The sequence below is a fragment of the Danio rerio genome, chromosome 11 (genome assembly GCF_052040795.2).
Source record: "Danio rerio strain M-AB ecotype USA chromosome 11, GRCz13ab, whole genome shotgun sequence".
Lineage (NCBI taxonomy): Eukaryota > Metazoa > Chordata > Actinopteri > Cypriniformes > Danionidae > Danio > Danio rerio.
In genome coordinates this window covers 41294611-41317500 of record NC_141031.1, presented here as the reverse complement: position 1 = coordinate 41317500, position 22890 = coordinate 41294611, and the positions used below count along the sequence as shown (strand labels likewise).

The 22890-nt window shown below is 35.8% G+C and overlaps 1 protein-coding gene and 1 non-coding gene across 6 annotated transcripts in view; one reads left to right on the top strand and one right to left on the bottom strand.

The window, feature by feature from the left end:
- The window catches only part of LOC101882875 (uncharacterized), a 287867-nt gene that overhangs the window by 38645 nt on the left and 226332 nt on the right, over positions 1–22890 (top strand). The window lies entirely within an intron of this gene.
- cdk18 (cyclin dependent kinase 18) overlaps positions 1–22890 on the bottom strand; it is a 160788-nt gene that overhangs the window by 38308 nt on the left and 99590 nt on the right. For all 5 annotated transcript variants that reach the window (XR_015502897.1, XR_015502898.1, XR_015502899.1 and 2 more), the window contains 4 exons: positions 15193–15320; positions 11442–11567; positions 9682–9738; positions 7355–7469 (listed from right to left, as the gene is read on the bottom strand). Coding sequence is in view for 2 of the 5 variants with exons in the window: in XM_087274276.1 (XP_087130402.1) it covers positions 7355–7469; positions 9682–9738; positions 11442–11567; positions 15193–15320 (426 nt within the window). In the remaining 3 variants the exon portion in view is untranslated. The remainder of the gene's footprint in view (positions 1–7354; positions 7470–9681; positions 9739–11441; positions 11568–15192; positions 15321–22890) is intronic.

Genomic DNA, 22890 nt, shown 5'->3' with positions numbered 1-22890 from the left:
CACGGGGAGAAAATGAACTATACACAGAAATGCCAAATGACCAAGTCGGGGCTCAAACCAGTGACCTTCTTGCTGTCAGGTGACAGTGCTAAGCACTAGGGCACTGTGTCCCTATTTATACATTTATATTACAGTTAAAAATACAAAATATTGTTTCAATATTTTACAAATATATATTATTATTATTATATATACTTTATATATTAGCCCTCCTGTTAATTCTTTTTCAAAATATTTTTTCAAGGGATATTTAAGAAAATAATAATATTATTAATTATCCGCTTGTTAAGTTGTGACGTACTGTATGAAATACTGTATCCATTTTTATTTTATTTATTTAAATTTTATTTTTAAGGTTAAATATAATTAGCCCCCTTAATTTAAATGTGTATATATATATATATATATATATATATATATATATATATATATATATATATATATATATATATATATATATATATATATATATATATATATATATATATATATTAGGGGTGTAACGATACACAAAAGGCACGGTTCGGTTCACGGTTTTGGAGCCACGGTTCGGTTCGGTATGGTTCGGTTTCTGTTTGCTGTGGGGTTAGGGTTGATGTCATGTTAACAGCAATGCTAAGGGACAATTCACTTAATAACAAGAACATCTTAACTTTTTCTTTATTAACTTTGTCATCGCATTTTTAGTACAGTCAGGATACCACTCGGGTGCAACTAGAATTAAATAAATACCTCCAATATAGACTAGTCAGAAAAAACTATTCTCTTTAGTGCAGCCATCTTAACTAAGTAAACTAAAATGAAATAAATAACTGCAGTGTAGACTAGTGAAAGATCTTCTTCAAAAACACCATAATATCCACATTCTCCGATGAGAGGCTTGATCTCTGTGCTGACACAGACGCTCATTTTTGATTATATGGTTTCATTTAGATAGATAGGTTTCCGTTTAAATTAATGAAAAATATACATATAATGTGCTTGTAAAGTGTTTTTTCATGACATATTCACCAGTAAAATACATTGCAGTTGTGTCTGAAACTAATGTTAGGGTTGTTGCCGGCTGTATGTTTTCCTCCCGATCTCTCTCTCTCTCTCCCGCTCCCTCTATGCCGGTCATTTATGTAGGTCCGCCTTCACAACAGCGGATGACTGTCATTTCCGAAGGTCCGCCTTTTTGACAGCTGATTGGTCAGGAGACCGATCTATCATCATTTGGCGACTCAGCGCGGGAATGTAAAAAGCAATTCAGGAAGAGCGGGAGAGAGAGCGCTTTTTCCTTTGATCTCGTTTTTCGTGTATTTTTCTGACATGATTATGATTTTCGTTGTTTTTGCTTAACTTTTGTTTGGGTAAAATTATTTTGCATTACTTTTGCCCACTTTAAGAAATTTTGTGAGGTTTGTACATTTTTATTTCAATTGATTTGTATATTATTTTTTGGATCCGCTCCTTCCCGACAATATGGCTGTTCACTCTCAGTGTAAGGTGGATAGGGAAAATGTCATACGATTTCCATTTTGCAAACACGTAGAAAATGTATTGTTAAAGACATCAGGTAAGAGGTGAAGGTCATCTTTGTTTATTTTATTCAGTATAGGGAAGAATGCGGCGCTCGGCGCTAAAGACCTTTTTTTCTTTTCATCAGTTTTAGCGAGGTAAGAGGGGTTATTCATGAGTTAGAATTGTTTTATTATATTTATTTCTTTTGTTTGTCTTCACTATCACCCCCTTGCTCGAGTTTAACTCATTTTTGTTTGATACTTTTGTTTGAATTTGTTACTTTATTAAATTATTTTTATTAGTGTAAATATTTCTCTTTTTTTGTATATTTGGGCATTATTCTGGTTTCACTTTTGTACATTAAATCACTTTTGTTGGCAGTTCTGTTGCTTACACCCTCACATTGTGAAATTACCACACTTTTTAAATGTTTTTTCCTTACAAGTAAGTTTCGTGAAACAGTTGAGACAGACAGGCAGGCGCTTTGTCTACTACACGAATTCTATTCCTGTACTCAACTGGAAAACCAAAATGTTTCCACACAGATGAAACGTGTCTGGGGGATCTGCAATCTCAGTACTATGTGAAGCAGCCGTCCTGCGTCCAGTAGTAACGAGCGTGATGCTTACTCAAGTCACATGACATAACATGCACTAAAATACTAACTTTAGAATATAATATTTAGAAAAAATCCTCATCATTACTAAAACAATTTAATCAAATATGATATTAAAGATGTGTTTAAATTGGTTCAATTAGTTAGAGACAAGTGACGTCAACCTCAACAATGGGCAGCAGGGGGCGTGAGAGTACCGCGGTACGCCACGAGAGTTTCGCGATACGTATCGTGGTTGGTGTATCGCGATATTTCGGTACGGTTTTAATATCGTTACACCCCTAATATATACTAGTATACTAGTATATATATATATATATATATATATATATATATATATATATATATATATATATATATATATATATATATACATACAGTATATATATATATATATATATATATATATATATATATATATATATATATATATATATATATATATATATATATATATAATATGTTATTATATATAACATTGCACTTTAAAGCTGAATATTAGTATAAGTAAAGTTAGTATATATTATGTAGTCGTCATGGCAAAGAAAAGGTCAATTATTTATTAAAAGTTATACGTTTAAGAAAATGAAAAACTAAAAACCTACTTATTAACTAAATTTTATTAACTATCTAAAAATTATCAAAACATTTATTAGTTAAACATCACTTGATAATCTATTAAGGGCATTGAAATTTCAAAGGATAATTTTCCCTTCAGCTGTACTGTACTGTATATGTGTCGGTATTATTAATATTGTATTATTGACCCTATTCATCATGTACAAGCTTGTCCAGCCATTTGAATCTCTTTGGCTCGAGATTTCTGATCTCATTCACTTCCATTCATTTTAAGACGTTAAGAACAGCTTGTTACGCTGCAAACTGATATTATTTTTACCATATTATTATTTTTTGTCTGTATAGTCATGAACACACTTGTTTGCAGAGCAAGTATTTTGATTGTTTTCTGCCATTTATTATTTTAGTCATTTTTCATACAGGAAACTGAATCAGAAGTTCTAAAACAATCGCAAAACGAGCACACATCCACACTGAAGAATAAGGTCAATAGGGGATCACAGGGCACAAAGTAACGTGGGGTTAAACGTAACACAGAGTTTTAAGGTATTTGCTCAGGGTTAATCATGGCATGCTTCCAAGGTTTTTTTACCACAGTGTCGGCAGACCAATTACCTACCAATTATTGAAAAAGAACGGACTTCCATAGGATAGTCCATCCCCAAAATAAAATTCTGTCATCATTTACTTGATTTAATTATTGGGTGCATTATCCCTTTAAGAAAGTTTTAATGTAATGATATAGAATCTTGTAAATAGAAAATAATTAAATCTTTTCTTTAAAACTGAAAGAATGGACACTTTCTGAAGTCTTGTGCATTTCTCCTGAGGACATAAACTTTTGTAAAACACACACACACACACACACACACACACACACACACACACACACACACACACACACACACACACACACACACACACACACACACACACACACACACACACACACACACACACAAAAACTGAAGTCTCAGAGCTGTAAAAGAGATTTCCCAACCCTGACCTCCAGCAACACATTTTGTAACGCAGTGCATCATGGTATATTATTCCGTCTAGCATCTGTTCTATGTGTCGGTCAGCCACTGGATGGCAGTGTTGCTTTACTCCAGCATCTTCCATTAGTAACCCCGCTCACGTACTCATTCTCATTTAGATGGAGTGATTCAGACTGGGTGAAGAAGATGCCCGTGGCTCGCTAGTTTAGTATGTATACTCTTCGTGACAATTTGGGTTTTGAACAACTGGGAAGCTTAGAACCATAGTAGTGCGTGTGTGTGTGTGTGCGTGTGTGCGTGTGTGTGTGTGTGTGTCTTTGTGTACAGGTTTTGGTTTACATGGACAGATATTTGTGTAATGACATGGATATTACCTAGGAATTACAATGTTGAAGACGAGCCCTTTTTCCTTGGTGTTTTGACATTAAAACTTTATGAGGGTTAAGCTTGGGGTTAGGGTAAGGCATATAATAAGCACATTTTTTTCACAGTTTAAAATGCATTATGCCTATGGTGAGTTCTTAAACCAACCAAAACCAACATTTGTGTATGTATGTGTGTTCAAAATTGATGAGGGTTAGGTTTAGGGTAAGGGAAATGCAATATAATAAGCAGTTTTATTTCACAGTATAAAATACATAACGCCTATAGTGAGGCCTTTTAAACCAGGGATGTCTAAACTCGGTCCTGGAGAGTTTAGCTCCAACCCTAATCAAACACACCTGAACAGCTAATCAAGCACTTACTAGATATACTAGAAACTTCCTGGCAGGTGTGTTGAAGCAAGTTTGAGACAAACTTTCCAGGACACCGGCCCTCCAGGACCGAGCTTGGACACCCCTGTTTTTAACCAACCAAAAGCAACATGTGTGTATTCATAATTGATAGGGTAAGGGTAAGGCAATAAAATAAGCAGTTTTATTTCACAGTATAAAATACACAACGGCCATAGTGTGTCCTTTTCAAACCAACCAGAACCAACATGTGTGTGTGTGTGTTCATAATTGATGAGGGTTAGGTTTAGGGTTAGGATGACAACATAATGAGCAGTTTTTTTACTAGGGATGGGTATTGTTAAGGTTTTAACGATATTTCTAGTTTTACCGATACCAGCGACAATAATTAAAATTATTATTATTATTTTTAATCCTGTAAAAGTATAAACAATGGTTTGAAGGAAAATTATTTTGTTTTTAACCTTTTTCTTCTGGAAAAAAAATCATGTTTTCTTTTTCTGACAGAAATCAGGATCTTTCTTGGTTTCTTGTAATCTCTGCAGTTTAAATACCCTCTTTTAGTTGCAAAATGCAGTTAATTAATCAGTTAATGTTTATGTCACATTCACATAAATGAGTTAACGTTTTTTTGAGAGTTAACAATGTAAAAATAAGCTGTTTGTTTTATAATTTATTAGGGTGCTTTCACACCTGTGAATCGATTCAGTTGTTCCGAAACAGAGATTACAATTGTTACATTGTTGCTCTTTGCTCTTGGAGCGGTTCGCTTTCACACTGCAAAGTTTCTAATCGGACCAAAAGAGCTAAAACAAGTCACGTGCGAGTAAACTCTCCTCACATTGGTCAGAGTGTCAGGGTTTATTTTGCAGCGTCCCGCTCAGCTGTTAGGAGAGGTGGTGGTTTGGTGGTGATTGACAGGGTGCGCGCGCTCAACATGTCTGAGGAGAGACGCGGTGGGGAGGGGTGAGAAGGGTGCGCGACGATGCCTATTTGAGGGAGGGAGAGGCAAGATTACCGGGAGATCATCACTCGTTTGAAACTTGGAGACTCGCGAAACTTCCCGCCCTACTCATAATTCTCTCTTCATATAGCCGTAAGCCTATTACATATCCATAAAACACAGTGATATAACCGCGCTCGGATCGGATCGCTTTCTCACTGCAATCGAACCGCTCCAGGGTTCGTTTCAATCGAGCCGAGACCACCTCATTCAAGCGATCCTGTTCACATATGCCAAACGAACCGCGCTAACTGGGCAAACGAGACACGTTCCGAAACAAAAGTGTAGGTGTGAAAGCACCCTTAATTAGAATAGTTTATTATTTGCCTATATTTTTAAATACAGTGAAAATTTGTAATTTTTAATCATTTTTTAATGTTTAAGATTTATTTAGGCTACTGCAGAAAGAAATACTGTTATTATTGTAACCAAATGTGTGTTTATTACATTATTAATATTAAACTAATTTAGAGAGTGCGATGCTGTGGCACAGTAGGCAGTGCTGTCGCCTCACAGCAAGATGGACGCTGGTTCGAGCCTCAGCTGGGTAAGTTGGCGTTTCTGTGTGGAGTTTGCATGTTCTCCCTGCGTTGGCGTGGGTTTCCTCCGGGTGCTCCGGTTTCCCCCACAGTCCAAAGACATGCGGTACAGGTGAATTGGTTAAGCTAAATTGTCCGTAGTGTATGGGTGAATGAGTGTATGGATGTTTCCCAGAGATGGGTTACAGCTGGAAGGGCATCCGCTGCGTAAAACACATGCTGGATAAGTTGGTGGTTCATTCCGCTGTGGCGACCCCAGCAAGCTTACGAGCTGTGTACGCACCCGAATCTGTGTTATGAGCGCGAGCCTCCACTGAGCGCACGTGCACAGCCGAGAACTGTGAAGGTTTTTATACTTGACGTGTTAGCCGTTGTACTATTAGGTGAAGACATGATCATTTCTTATGTGAGTGCCAACTGTGCAGACAAATATCGCACATTAGAAAAGGTTGGTCAGATAATTATGCTACTGTAAGTAATGTTTATTTAGCAATAATTCTCCAGTACCGATAGCAGAACTGTTAACATCAGAGCTTATGGATACTTCAGTCTTTTACAATTTGACACCGATACCGATAAAGTACAGGGTTTAGTACCCATCCCTAGTTTTTACAGTATAAAATGCATTGCACCTATAGTGAGTCCTCTTAAACCAACCAAAAACAAAATGTGTGTGTTCATAATTTATGAGGGTTAATTTTAGGGTAAAGGTATGGGAAAATGAGTAGTTTTTACAGCATTACACCTATGGTGAGTCATCATAAACCAACCAAAACCCACATGTATGTGTTCAGAATGTATGAGGGTTGGGTTTAGGGTTAGGGTAAGGCAGTAGTTTTTACAGTTTAAAATGCATTATACCTATGGTGAGTCCTCATAAATCAACCAAACCCAACATGTGTGTGTTTACAAGTGATGAGTGTTAGGGTAAGACAACATAATGAGCAGCTTTTACTGTTTAAATCGCATTACACCTATGGTGGGTCCTCATAAACCAACCAAAACCAACATGTGTGTGTTTTCAATTGATGAGTGTTAGGGTAGGGCAATACAATGAGCAGTTGTTACCGTTTAAAATGTATTACGCCTATGGTGGGACCTTATGAACCAATCAAAACAGACATGTGTGTTTGTTCAAATTTTATGAGGTTTGTTTTTAGGGTTAGGGTAAGGCAATATAATTAGCAGTTTTTGCACTATAAAATGCATTACGTCTATGGTGAGTCCTCATAAACCAACCAAAACCAACTTGTGTGTGTTCAAAATTTATGAGGGTTAGTTTTAGGGTAAGGCAAAATAAGTAGTAGTTTTTACAGTATTACTCATATGGTGAGTCCTCATAAACCAACCAAAACCAACATGTGTGTGAAATAGGATGCTACCTTCCCGTATGGCTGTGCAGGGGGCGCCCTCTTCATGCTCCAGACGAATCTCTTTCAGAGCCACTAGGTTTTCTGTGAGTTTGCTGCGACCCTTGAAAACGGTGGCATATGTGCCCTGAGTGACAGACGGGAAGACAAAATATGTCAATCTTCTGGGGAAACAGGAGTGGTGCAGAATAGATTAGCATTTTTTTAATTTTTTTATTTATTTATTTTTTTTGCTTGAGGAGCCAGATTTTTACTTTGGCATGCCAATAGATCAAAAGTGATCGTCTTATTAAAAATATATATAAAAGAAAGAGAGAAAAGCTAAAAAAAAATCTTTTAAATCAAACTTTTCAGTGCCATTGTAACAATATGAGAAATGCTTTGTGTCCAGATGTCTCTTGTATTTTACACACATTGTTTAACTTTGGAGTTTTTCTTTGTGTAGTTTTGTTGAATATTTGATTTAAGAACAAACTTTGAAATATTGTGCAAAATGATTGAATGCATGACCTGCTTATTTTTAAGCAGAGAAAACGCATGTGTGGCTAGCATTGTGTTTTAATTTAATTTAATTTAATTTAATTTAATTTAATTTAATTTAATTTAATTTAATTTAATTTAAGTTAAGTTAATTTAATTTAATTTAATTTAATTTAATGTTATTTAATTACAATTTAAATTCTACTTTATTTTAATGTTATTTATTTTAATATTGTATTTTGTTTTATTATTTTATTTTATTTTATTTTAATGCTATTTAATGTAATATTTTTTATTATTATTTTAATTAAATTTAGTTTTATTTCAATGTTATTCAATTTAATATTTTATTGTATTTAATTATTACATTTATTTTATTTTATTTTAATGCTATGTAATTTAATATTTTATTTTATTTTATTATTTTAATTATATTTTTATTTTATTTTAATATTATTTAATTTATTATTTTGTTTTATTATTTTAATTAAATATTGTTTTATTTTATTTCAATGTTGTTTGTTTTAATATTTTTTCTATTAATTTAATTTATAAAATTTTATTTTAATATTTTTTAATGTTTTTTTTTCGTTTATTATTTTGCTAAAATTTTATTTTATTTTAATGTTATTTAATTTAAAATTTAATTTTATTTGATTTTATTTGATCTGGTATTTGATATTTATCTATTTTATTTGAACCAAAAAACAAGCTTTTCATTACACGTATGTAGAGAATAGCTGTGTATGTTTTTCAAGAAATATATTTGCTCCTTGTAAAGCAGAATTTTTAGCACCCTTACCTTATTTTTTATTTAAATGTAGTTTTTAGAATAAAATTAATTAAACATTATAACATCATATTTTTATTAAATAATTATTTAGTATTTAGAAATTATTCTAATAAACCGATTTGCTGCTCAAGAAACTAATTGTTATCAGTGTTGAAAACATTTTGATGTGAACTGATGTAAAGAAATTTTCTTTTGGGGATTCTTTGAATAGAAGGTTCAGAATAACAGCATTTATTATCTGAAATAGAAATATTACCATTATAAATCACATAATATAAATTTAATGTGTTCTTGCTGAATAAAACTGATTTCATTAAAAAAATTATTTCTAGCCCCAAACTTTTGCTATCATTAGCATTGCTCCAAGGTGAGTGTATTCTTAATTATCTTAGTAAATAATAAAAAAAACATTATATTTATTATAATATCACAGATATTTCACTTACAAATAGCAATTTAGAGCCAAATAAAGCTTATAACTCAAAATAAAGAACCAAATCCCATGACTTTCACATTCTGTGACTTTTTAAGACTGTTTTGTTTACAAGACTTTTCCAGGCCTTGAAATGGAGCGAGTTGAAAGCACCTTTATACATTAATGAACATATTTATGATTGCTGATACAGAGATATGAGAGCCACCGCTTGCAGTTATTTGTTTCTTCACTGAAGAGAGTTCACAGCAGTCTCCGTCCAGTATTTTTCCAATACTTCAGGTTTTTTCTTTCGGTCATTAGATACGGTATTCCTCAGGGTTGTATGTAGAACATTATTTCTCACAATTTGCGATGTGCATGCTTTGTTGCACTTAATGGAAAATTGACGGGCTGGTCGCGCTACAGCTTTGAGCATATTACAGACTGATGTCTCTTCGTGCCAAAAAAAAGCCCATTAAATCAGAATTCACATTTAACACGACTCGTATTCACTGTAATCGCCTGGAGGGAATCTCGTAATGAACACATTCGATTCTTCATTTCGATGGCTGCTGTTTTATGTTCTTAATTTTTGCCTATAGAGTCTCTTTTTGTTTTTTTACTTCACCCAGGGAAGAGAAAACATCTTACCTCTCCTAGTTTGCCCAACTTCACATAAGTCTCCAGTTTCCCAAAGCCAATGTCTGACTGCAAAACAATGAAAAGAACAACTTTTAAATAGTTTTAATTTAAAGGTGAAATTTAACATTTAAAGGTGCAGTTCACACAAAAATAAACATTTCATTACTATTTTCTCATATTCAAGTCGTTCGACAACACATTCTCAATACCGATTTCCTTCATTGTCCTTCATTATTTTAAACGAGAAACCTTTGGCGTCAATATGCTAATGCACAAAGCATCGGCAGTTTTAGCAATATGATTAAATAAGTGTAATATTTTTGTCATTATTGCACTTATAGAAATAAAGGTACAAAACCTCTCACTGGGACAGTAAGCTTATTAAAAAATATAAAATATGAGTAAATATTAATTCCTGAAAAGTACAAACATGTACCTCATAGTAACTTAAAGGAACAAAAGTGTACTCTAAATTATGGATGCACCGATAACATTTTTTGGGATCCGATCCCGATACCAAGATTCTGTGTATTAACCTATACAGATCTAAACGCAATACTTTGCCGTTTTTAAAAAAAAAATTGTTTTAAACATAATACAGTTTCTATAGTTCTGGTGATCAACTCAAATAATATATCTTCTTTAGTAAAAATAACAGCCCTATAGTCCTACTGTATATGACAAACGGCACAATCTAGCTAAAAACATGATGTTTGCTGTAAACTAGGCTATATTATTTGAGCATTTGTTATGACATTTATCGGTTGTGTCCAGCTTGTGTTTCCTTTTTTAATAATAATGTCATGTATTCTTAATTAATACATTATGCATAATCAATAATGTATTAAGCAGTGTGTAAGCGAGGCGCAACTCTGCGCTGGACTTTAGACCGGATTTGTTTTGGTCTATTGAAAAATCTATTATAGTTTCTCAAAATAGCAACGCGCCAGCAGTGCGCCTCAGAACACCTTCCTTTTTAGACCAGAACGCCTATGGGCGCACATATGAGCGCAAATGCATTTGCTATTTAAACAGCCTCAAAACGACTCTTGCGCCAAGCTGAAACTAGCAAAAAACGATTGCGTCACGCCTAGCGCCACATTGCGCCGGGTGTATGATAGGGCCCCTAGTATTTTAAGTGCCACCCTCAACACCTGCTGTTCGTAATAGTATGCAAGACTTCGCAGGGGAACTCCCAAAATCTTTGAACACAAATTAACGATGCCTTGAAGACTATTCTTGTTTTTTTGATAGACGGTGAAGAAAACCAGCAAATAAAAGAAAAGACAAAATACTTTCAATGAATGAATTGTGAAAGGTCTCTAGAATAACTTTCTCGACATTAAAAGAGTTGAGTTTCCGCAATAAAAACAGTCTTTGATGAGCCTTATAAACAATTGTATGTGTATTTTGATCAAATTTCAACCTGTTGTCAATAAATGATTTTTACTTTTTTTGTGTGAACTATCCCTTTAAGAGATTTAAAGTAGGCCAGAAATATATTCCGATAAGTTTTAGTACTACCAGTGCACTGAAAGGATGTACATTCATATCAAGTTTTATATGTGTACAGCACTTTTTTATAATGGATTTCGTTTTGAAGCTGGAGCAGAATATTTGACCTGAGAGAAATACGTCTCCAGAAGACATTTATGGAAATGTTTTTCTGTGAATAATGCTGTGAATGCACCTTATGTTGTCTTCTATATCATTGCGTCTTTATGTATTATTTAGCAGTACTGAGTGAGACTTTTGCTTCGGTTACTGACCAGCGATGCTCTTCTGGACATGCGGCTCAGAGGTTTGCACGGCGGTGGGCTTTCCATCTGCAACTTCTTCAGAAACTCGGGCGGGAGACGAATATCCATGGGCAGAGACATCCTCTTAGTTACATCCTGCACACACACACATCAAAGAGCTGTCAACTATTAGCGTTCAGCTAGCACACGTATAAAACACAGCGCGTCAAGGCCAATATGACAGCTTTCTCCACTGCGCAACACAACTCTACGCCTATAGCCGGAGCCCGCTATTCTTACCATGACCAACTCGGCATGACAATGAGAAAAACCTGTCACTTTTTCTGCAGCACTCAATAAAAGATTTCTGGAGTAATCTCAACACGCTGAGGCAGGGCAGGACAAAAATATTACATCTCACCGCGAGCTGAAGTATATCCAGCAATCTTCTCGCATTTAAGAAGCTCTGATGGAGTTAGTTCGTAACTCGATTCACGGCCACGGTTTGCCCAAAAATAGCATCTTATATGTGCTCTGAAAAAAAACGAGAGCGTTCCCTGTGATTCCTCAGCCTTTTGCTGAGACTTTTGTACGGTTCTGCAATAAAACTAGCCGGCGATTCTCAATAAAACCAGGGAATAAAAAAAGTCCCATCATGCCCGTGGGAATAAAATAAAGGTGCATGGTGCAGATAAAAGGTTTGCGAGAGCAGAAAAGAAACCGTCGGATTTGAAAATGGGAGAGGGCATTCAGTCCAATTTTCCCCCCTTCTGGATTCATGGCCGTTGAATAAGGAAGCTGACAGCCGAGGCGCTGAACGCTCCCAATGCCCCGCTCTGTCTTTTTGTGTGCTGGACTAACTTACAGGTAATACTTCCACTCCATTTAATGATGGACTCGATCTTTCTCATGTGCCTCCAAGCGAGGCATTTCTTACACACACACACCATATAGAATCGCATGGATGATTATGGTGGAAGAGAAAGATAGAGGAATATGATCAAGGCAGCTTTCCTCATGTGGTTTCTGATTAGTTTGTGTTTGTCATTCAACAATCCAATTGGCGAGGCTTATTTCAACTCTCTGGGGTCTTATGGTGTCTTGGGAGAGTGGAGAAGTGCTGATATGCTCTGACATTTGTCCTTTTTTCAGATGCTTCTAAACATATAAGTTGGTTTAATACCACTGTACACAGCACAAACTGGGCTACAATAATACGTTAACAACGTTTATGTACAAGATTGTGTTTTTAAAAAGGGAACTTTTATGCGTGGTTAGTGAAAAACTACAATTTTGAAGTCACTAAAAGGACTGAATATTGATCTTGTAGCCTAGAGTTTTTGATTTAAAACGATGAGAAAAGTATCTGTTATTCTGTTGCTTTTATTAATTTTAATTTTCTAAGACACTGAAAAAAATTTTTGTTCATATGCTAAGAGGCATAAACTATCATTACTAATGCAGCGATTCACACCTGAGAAGAAAAAGGCCTAGATGCATAAAGGAGCATGTGGCTCAGGGTAGACTGAGGGGGACAACAAGTATAAAACATTTCTGTTTTAGTTTGAGAATATATAGTTATGGCACCAAAAGAGTTTTTATAGATATATATCAGTTGAAGTCATAATTATTTAACCCCCTTTGATTTTTTTTACTTTCTTCCCAAATATGTCCCAAATGATGTTAAACAGTGCAATACATTTTTCACAGTATGTCTGATAATATTTTTTCTTCTGAAAAAAGTCTTATTTGATTTATTTTAAGGTCAAAATGATAAAATGATTAGCCTCTTTATATTTTAGTTTGATAGTCAATTCAGAACAAACCTATGTTATACAATAACTTGCCTATAATTACCCTAACCTGCCTTGTTAATCTAATTAACTTAACTTTAAACGTCACTTAACTCTGTTAAACAGAAATTGGGGGAAAAAAACATGGGGGCTAATAATTCTGACAAACTCTCTGTATGTATATATATGTATGTATATATATATATATATATATATATATATATATATATATATATATATATATATATATATATATATATATATATATATATATATATATATATATATATATATATATATATTGTTGTCCTAAAAACTTTACATTCTTGCTTTCAAAAGTATTGTTTAACCCTAGAAATGTCACATATTACAATTAACAATACTAACTTTACATTCACTCTTGCTAAAGAGTTGCTTTAACCCTAGCAATTCTGAATTCTCTAAAAAAAAATAAGTCAATTACACAAATTTTACATTCTTTTTTAATAGTATGGCATTTGTCCTGGAACCTTTTTTCCCCTCTGGAGACTTTACTGTGCACGCACACATAGAGTTGAAGTAAGATATAGTAGCCCCCCTGTTTTTTTTCAACATATTTCTAAACATAATAGTTTTAATAACTCATCACTAATAACTGATTTGTTTGATCTTTGCCATGATGAGAGTAAATAATATTTGACTATATATTTTTCAAGACACATCTATACAGCTTAAATTGATATTTAAAGGCTTAACTAGGTTAATTAGGGTAACTAGGCAGGTTAGGGTAATTAGGCAAGTTATTGCATAACGATGGTTTGTTCTGTACTGTAGACTATCGAAAAAAACTGATTAAAGGGGCTAATAATTTTGACCTTGAATTTTTTTTATTTTTTATTTTTTATTTTTAACAAAGACTACTTTTATTCCAGCAAGAAAACAAAAAAGACTTTCTCCTGAAGGAAAAATATTGTCAGACGTACTGTGAACATTTCCTTGCTCTGTTAAATATCATTTGGAAAATATATAACAAAAAAATTAAAAGGAGGGCTAATAATTCTGACTTTAACTATATGTACACACACACACACACACACACACACACACACACACACACACACACACACACACACACACACACACACACACACACACACACACACACACACACATTATATATATATATATATATATGTATATAAACATACATATGTATTTGTTTAACAATAATATATATATTATTCCTTCCACATATTATTTTCGTTACAAAAGTTTTTTTGCATGCGTGTTTGTCCTAGAAGCGTTATATGCTTTCTTTAAAAAGTATTGTTAACCCTAGACATTTTACATTCTCTCTAAAAAGTACAATGTCACCCATACATCTTTCTACAGCTTTTTACATTTCGTTTTTACTAGTATTGCATTTGTCCTAGAAACATTACATACTCTCTTGCATAAATGTCCCAGTCCCCCTGGAAACTTTACATTTTTGTGCACAAAAACATATCTTTCCCTTCAGAAACTGTACATTCTGTCTTGCAAAAGTATTGTGTTCCTCTGGGAAACATCATGCTCACTAAAGCACTGAAATATATATATTTTCCTTCCACCTCATATTATTTCCATCACAAAAGTTTCTCGTGGGAAACCAAAAGTTTTGCGAGGGAAAGCAAAAAAAAGCTTTTGAATTTTTTTGTATGTGTGTGTGTGTGTGTGTGTGTGTGTGTGTGTGTGTGTGTGTGTGTGCGCGTGCAATCAGCCAGCAGTCAGAAACTTGCCATTGCTGTAGCTCTTTGTGGTTTTACCTGGTCTCACCTTAAAGAGAAACAAAGTGTTTGATAACGAGGCTTTAGCGCCTCTGGCAAGGACTTTATTCAGGACTCAGATAAGATTACAAGCAGAGCGTGTGTTGTTCTGTTCGGATGACTAGGGCTCCATCAAAGCCTCTGGATAGAGCACTTGGCTGGGCTTTAGCATAGAGAAGGATGAGATGATTAAACACCACTCACCTCCATGGAGAATCGGCGGTGCTGGACTTTGTTGCGGTACTGTAGTTGGGTTGGAGATTGAGCCTGGCTGTCTGGAGCCACTGGACTGGGTTGCAGGCTGTGTAGACCCAGACTGTTGGGCACCACACCTGCAGACACAATCACACCACATACACTTACTTATACTGTATCTGAATTTAAATGCAACAAACAGTTCTCAGTTTATAACTTTGATTCACAATTTGCCTTGCAATATGCTTGAAAACAGTAACAAAATGCATAGTCATTAGAATGTCATTGACAAACATGTGCCAATTAATTTAAACTACTGTATCATCTAGAAGTTATGCCTACATTTCCAACAAATAATGTGTGTCTGCTCAGCATATACAATATGAGTACACCCCTTAGAAATCTCTTTATAGAATATTTTCTATAGAATGCTTTACAATATTATATTTGTGCATATGCACTCACCGGCCACTTTATTAGGTACACCTGTCCAACTGCTCATTAACATATTTCTAATCAGCCAATCACATGGTAGCAATTAAATGCATTTAGGCATGTAGACAGTTCAATCCGAGCATTAGAATGGGAAAGAAAAGTGATTTAAGTGACTTTGAATGTGTCATGCTTGTTGGTGTCAGACGGGCTGGTCTGAGTATTTCAGTAACTGCTGATCTACTGGCGTTTTCACACACAACCATCTCTAGGGCTACAGAGAATGGTCCGAAAAAGAGAAAATATCCAGTGAGCGGCAGTTTTGTGGGCGCAAATGCCTTGTTGATGCTAGAGGTCAGAGGAGAATAACCAGACTGAGTTACTGTTGCCTTTCTATCAACTCGAACCAAATAATCACTTTAAACAACCAGCAGAATGCAGATGAATGCACAACACGTACAACTTTGAGGCAGATGGTCTACTGCAGCAGAAGTCCACACCGAGTGCCGCTCCAGTCAGCTAAGAACAGGAAACTGAGGCTACAATTCAGACAGGCTCACCAAAATTGGAAAACAGAAGGTTGTAAAACTGTTGCCTGGTCTGACGAGTCTCTATTTTTGCTGTGACATTCGGATGGCAGGGTAAGAATTTGGCAACAACAATATGAAAGCATGAGTCCATCCTGCCTTGTATCAACGGTTCAGGCTGCTGGTGGTGGTGTAATGGTGTGGGGTATATTTTCTTGGCACACTTTGGGCCCATTAGTGAAAATTGAGCATTGGGTCAGCGCCACAGCCTACCTGAGCACTGTTGCTGACCATGTCCATCCCTTTATGACCACATTGAACCCATCTTCTAAAGGCTACTTCCAGCAGGATAACACACCATGTCATAAAGCATGAATCATCTCAAACTGCTTTCTTGAATATGACAATGAGTTCACTGTACTCAAATGGCCTCTACAGTCACCAGAACTCAATCCAATAGAGCACCTTTGGGATGAGATGGACAACTCTGCGGCAGCTGTGATGCTATCATGTTAATATGGACCAAATTCTCTGAGGAATATTTCTAGTATCTTGTTGAATCTATTCCGTGAAGTTCTGAAAGCAAAAGGGGGTCTAACTGGGTACTAGTAAAGTGTACCTTATAAAGTAGCTGGTGAGTGTACATTAGAGTAGGCAGTACTGAAACCAAATCTGGAGATAATCTAACAAAGCAGTTTATGACGGTCTAAAAATTAGTAGCCCAAATATGTTATGAAAAAAAGTATTAAGTAAAAATTAAAAAAAATAGGGAAATCAAGAAATCACAAAATCTTTAAAATTTTCTACTTTGTATATATATATTTGCATACATTTTGCATAAATTTAAATGTATTATCTTTGTATTTCTAAAGATGTTCTGTGACAAAAATATTATTTTAATAAATAAATCTGTTTAATAAATCTGTTTAGTTCAAATGCACCAAATAGTCCACTGTACTAGAGAGCATTTGATTGGTCAGAAGTCAAAAACTGTTAATAAAAGCTGAATGTAAAAAAAAATTGTAGATTAATTTTGGCAGAAGTTACAAACCCAAAGCTTTTGACGTTTATATCTTAAATGTGATTTTATAGACCGTTTTGGAACTAAAATATTGATACTAACACCTAGGAAACTCAAATATTGATTTCTCTGGGGCTTTTATTTCACGGCCTTAATATCTTATTTACCATATTGGATATTTCTAAAAAAGTTTTAACTATAATTTAAGCTATAAATTGTAAACTTAATCATATTTTTTAGTTTTATGTATATGTGCTTACTTTTTTGTCAGTAATTATGTAAGAACGCAATATACTACGTTTAATGTTGTTGTTGTTGTTGTTGGGACTTAAAAAAAAAGACTTATTTTATGTAGTTTTGCTAGTATTGTCCTGTAAAGAAATACATTTTGGATTTGTAGATAGTTTTGGATTTGTTTCCATAATTTTAAACTGGTTAAATTAATAACTAGCAACAATAGAATAAAAAAAAAATCTGCAGCATTTTATAGATGCGCAAAATATGATTATTTTGTCAAAACAGTAAAGATATATATATATATATAATTTTTTGTCTGGCCGTAGTTCAGTAGATGGAGCTGCTAGTCAGAAACCATCTAGTAGTCTCAGTTCATTTAATATTTATAATATAATATTTGACAGTATTCTTGTATCTGACAGCGCTGAGTGATGGCTGAGGAAAAGCACGTTTTGTGAGAGTAGAAGCAGCAGGAAAGCTGGATCCACCAAAAAAAAATAAAAAAATCTTTGAAGCATAGAGTAAACTTTATTTTTTTCCCCAGCTCTGTTCTGTTTCAGTACTCAAAGCCTGTTGGCCATGTTTTGGTGATCCCGCTGAGCTTTGTTTGGTTGTTGTTTCCATTTCTCCAGAAACTTCAATAGAATCCGTTGCATTCATTAGGTCATACGAGTGGTTTGGAGAGCCTCAACAATCTCTCGACTGCGAATGAGCAATAGACGTCCCACCTCTTCTCTGATTAGCCCGCTAACTCAATAACCGTGAGGTCAGCTTTGGCATATGCTGATGACGGCATCATTAATCAAGCCCACCGCAGTTAGCGGAGCGATCGCAATTATCGCGCCCAGTTTCATGCATTTATGATGTGGCTATCTAAGTGCGTGTCAATCCAGCCACCCCAATTAATAATGTCTGTGTCAACAGACTGTCAGCACAAATCCAATTACGCCCCTATACAGCACGTCCGATAGAGACCCACGACGCCACGGCTGACCCCCTTCGCAGGCGTGCGGCAGATGCCCACGGCAGCCTGGCATTATCACTGCCAAACCGTGTTTTCGGAGGTGAGAACGAAAATCAAAATGGCTTTTCTGCTCCATCAGTTCAATTTGGACGAAGGGGCTTGAAGGGCCTCCGGAGGCGTCGGGGTGGGAGCCCCCGGTCCATTTCACAGCGCCGCGGCCGCATAATTGAGATCCACCTCATTATTGGGCCGAGCCCATCGCTGAATGAGAATTGCCTGCCAGGCTCATCCGTTCTCATTTATGCCGCTCTCATCCTCTCTGGACCGCACAACTCAACTCTTTATCGGAGCCATTTAGGCGGGAACGCCACGAAATGCCACATCTGGCAGAGACGGCCGGTCGATGTGGCTGCATTACCCACGGCTGTCTGAGAAGATCGTAACAGCTGTTTAGCGCGGCCCTGTTATGACCCCCAATATTAGAGCTGGGTTGATTTGATATCGATTAACCTTTCTTTTTTCTCAACTTTATCTGCCAATAGTTTTGAGCAACACTGGAAAGCACTGGTGACTTGAATGTTAACACAGTTGGGTCAATTCTGGATAGATAGATAGATAGATAGATAGATAGATAGATAGATAGATAGATAGATAGATAGATAGATAGATAGATAGATAGATAGATAGATAGATAGATAGATAGATAGATAGATAGATAGATAGATAGATAGATAGATAGATAGAATTATTTTATATTATTTTGCTGTTTTCTGTCAATTCTGACCATTTTGAATGGATGGATGGTTGGATGGATGGAATTGTTTTATTATGCTACAGTTTTCTGTCAATTCTGACCAATTATGGATAGATAGATAGATAGATAGATAGATAGATAGATAGATAGATAGATAGATAGATAGATAGATAGATAGATAGATAGATAGATAGATAGATAGATAGATAGATAGATAGATAGATAGATAGATAGATATATGGATGGATGGATAGACAGAATTGTTTTAGATAGTTATGCTACTATTTCCTGTCACTTAATGACAAATTATGGATGGATGGATAAGTAGATAAATGGATAGATGGATAGAATTATATGCTACTGTTTTTGATCAATTCTGGATGGATGGATAGATATAATTATTTTAGATTATTATGCTAATATTTTCTGTCAATTCTGACCAATTATAGATAGATAGATAGATAGATAGATAGATAGATAGATAGATATTAGGGATTCCACGGTTCTGTGAATTGTTCTGTGAATTGTGGTTTTCTCGGTTTTGCGTTTAGGGTTAGGGTTTTATATCTCCCCGAATTGACTGTGTGTGCCTCTAAATCCATAAGATGAGACGGGGAAACTCCTCCCCGCGAGTAAATATCCAATTACTATGCTCTAAAGTTAGGGGGCGCTTGACCATCATTCCACACTTTAACATTGCGAGCGGCGGTGAAGTGAGGCTGAGGCAACAGTAGAAGGAAGCTCAGTCGAAGTGAGGCGACAGTACGAGAAAGCGCCGGCGTCTTTCAAATCTGCGGTGTGAGGACATTTCGGATTTGGCGGTAAGTATAATGCCAATAAAAGAAAAAACGGTAAACAAAAAATAACCATGTGCTAGCATTGTTTTACACGTATAACCATGACTGCACATCTGCAGCGCCATCACCCAGCAATATCACTGTCTGAAGGCAGGATAGCAGAGAAGGTAATAAAGTCCTCCAAATAGCAACAATCCCTCGCTGAATCTTGCAAGCAAACATACCCAACTGGTTCCGAGAGACACATAAAAATAACAAAGGCAGTGCGGGTGTTTATTGCTAAAGATTTGCAGCCGTTTTCAGTGATTAGAGAGGTGAGCTTTTGTCATTTTATAAAAGCACTCGATCTGCGTTACAGACTCCAGTCTCGCATTTTTTCAGCACCAAGATTATTAAGATGGTTTATTTATGTTTACTTTAGTACAAATATGCTTATTTGAAATGGCCAATTCATCTTTATTAACTTCACATGTATGTTTTATTTTCAAAATATAGGATTTTATGTGTTCCCCAGTTTGTACAGTACATGGGCTACCAGCAGCTGTGAGATTTCAGTGTTCATTTTGTTTTATACAATACACTAGGAACTAGTGTACTTGTCTTGGCTTTTAAGTAAACAAAACGAGTATTGCAATAAATCGTTTTTATTTTTTTCTCCTTAACCTCTTACTGCTCCTATTGTCTATAAAATAATAAAAAACACATGTTAAGCCATGAGAACTGAACCTAACCGAACCGAAAACAGTGTAAAAAAACGAGGTATGTATTGAACCGTGAGCTAATTGTATTGTTGCATCCCTAATAGATAGACAGATATATATATAATTATTTGATTATTATGCTGCTGTTTTACTACTATTGGATTATTTTGCTACTATTTTCTCTCAATTCTGACCAATTCAGGATGGATGGATGGATGGATGGATGGAATTAATTTAGATTATAATGCTTCTATTTTCTATTTAAGTTAGCTTAACCTATGATTATGCACATACTTCATTTACTTTATAATTTTAACTAACTTTTTTTGTAAAGTCACATAATCGCTTTAAAAGCAGTGGGCTGACTCAGTTTTTTAAATAAAGCGAAGTAATGACTTTTTAAATCGTGATTCATGCATAAAGAGTCACTCATTTTGTTTACAAATGACAAATGTGAAGCGCATTGATAACCTTGCATTAATGTGTTACCCAATAAGACCTTATTGTGAAGTGTCAACTTTTTTTTACTTGACCTGTTAATTACATAATCAAACCAGAGCTGAATCAATCTTGTGAATTGATTCACACAATGCAGCCTTTTAGAATTGAAGTGAATCTTCACTCATGTCTAATGTGACATTTGAATTCCTCGTGGTGCGTCTGGGTTGATATCGACGGCTCTAATCCTGCTTGGCATTTGCTGTTGTCCAGAGTTTGCACAGGGATCAGATCAGCTCCCTCTCCTCCAGCCGGAGGGGTATTAGAGTCCTGACCCAGAGCGTGTGTCAGCGACAGGGTCAGAAATTGGATCTGAAGCGCTTGAGCGACTCGGGCTCCCACCGAACATCAAAGCCCATCTCATCTGATCCGGACTGGCACATAAACTGACCTCCAACGTCACACACTCTCACTGTAGCTCTCCGCATCGGATAACAGCGGCGTGATGAAAGCGAAGGATTGACCACCTGCATGGAGCCTCCAGTCTGGACTGTCACCATTTACAGTCACTAGTTTCTGTACTGCCGAACACCATGAGAAGCTTTGAAAAAAATCATCAAAGCTGGATAAGGGTGTGAAAGATTCAATTGTGTGGATGGAGGGAGAGACAGGAAGCTCACATTGTTAATAATTTCCTAGAGTCTATCGTAGCTTATTGGCAGCAGTTCACCACATTTACATTTACATTTAGTCATTAAGCAGACGCTTTTATCCAAAGCGACTAACAAATGAGGACAAGGAAGCAATTTACACAACTACAAGAGCAACAATGAATAAGTGCTGTAGGCAAGTTTCAGGTATGTAAAGTCTAAAAAGGAGAGCATTAGTAATGGAGTTTTTTTTTTTTTTTTTTTTTTTTTGAGTACAGTTAGTGGTAGAACCAGAGAGGTGATTGCAGATTAGGAAGTGAAGTGGAGACTAAATAGTTAAATTTTTAGTCGTTTCTTGAAAACAGTGAGTGACTTTGCCGTTCTGATGCAGTTAGGGAGTTCATTCCACAAACTGGGCAGATTGAGTGCGAGAGTTCGGGAAAGTGATTTCTTCCCTCTTTGGGATGGAACCATGAGGCGACGTTCATTCACTGAACGCAAGTTTTTGGAGGGCACATAAATCTGCAGAAGTGAGAGCAGGTAAGAAGGAGCAAAGCCAGAGGTCGCTTTGTAGGCAAACATCCGAGCTTTGAATTGGATGCGAGCAGCAACTGGCAGCCAGTGCAAACGGATGAGCAGCGGAGTGACATGTGCTCTTTTAGGTTCATTAAAGACCACTCATGCTGCTGCGTTCTGGAGCAGCTGAAGAGGCTTGATAGAGTTAGCTGGAAGCCTGGCTAGTAAAGAGTTGCAGTAATCCAGTCTGGAGAGAACAAGAGCTTGAACAAGGAGTTGAGCTGCATGTTCAGATAAGAAGGGTCGAACTTTTCTGATGTTATAGAGTGCGAATCTGCATGATCGAGCATTTCTAGAAATGTGGTCAGAGAAGTTTAGTTGGTCATCAATCGTTACTCCAAGGCTTTTCACCATTTTGGATGCAGTAATGGTTGCCTGTCCATCTGGATTGAAAAGTTATGGTGTAGAGTCGGGTTGGCAGAAACTTCCAGTATTTCCGTTTTCGCGAGGTTAAGCTGAAGATGATGATCTTTCATCCAGTGTGAAATGTCTGACAGGCAGGCTGAGATGCGAGCTGTAACCGAGGGATCAGTAACTTACTGTAAATCAATTACAGCACAAATACTGCATTTACATTGACAGCACCATTTATCATGCTGTATATGTAGTT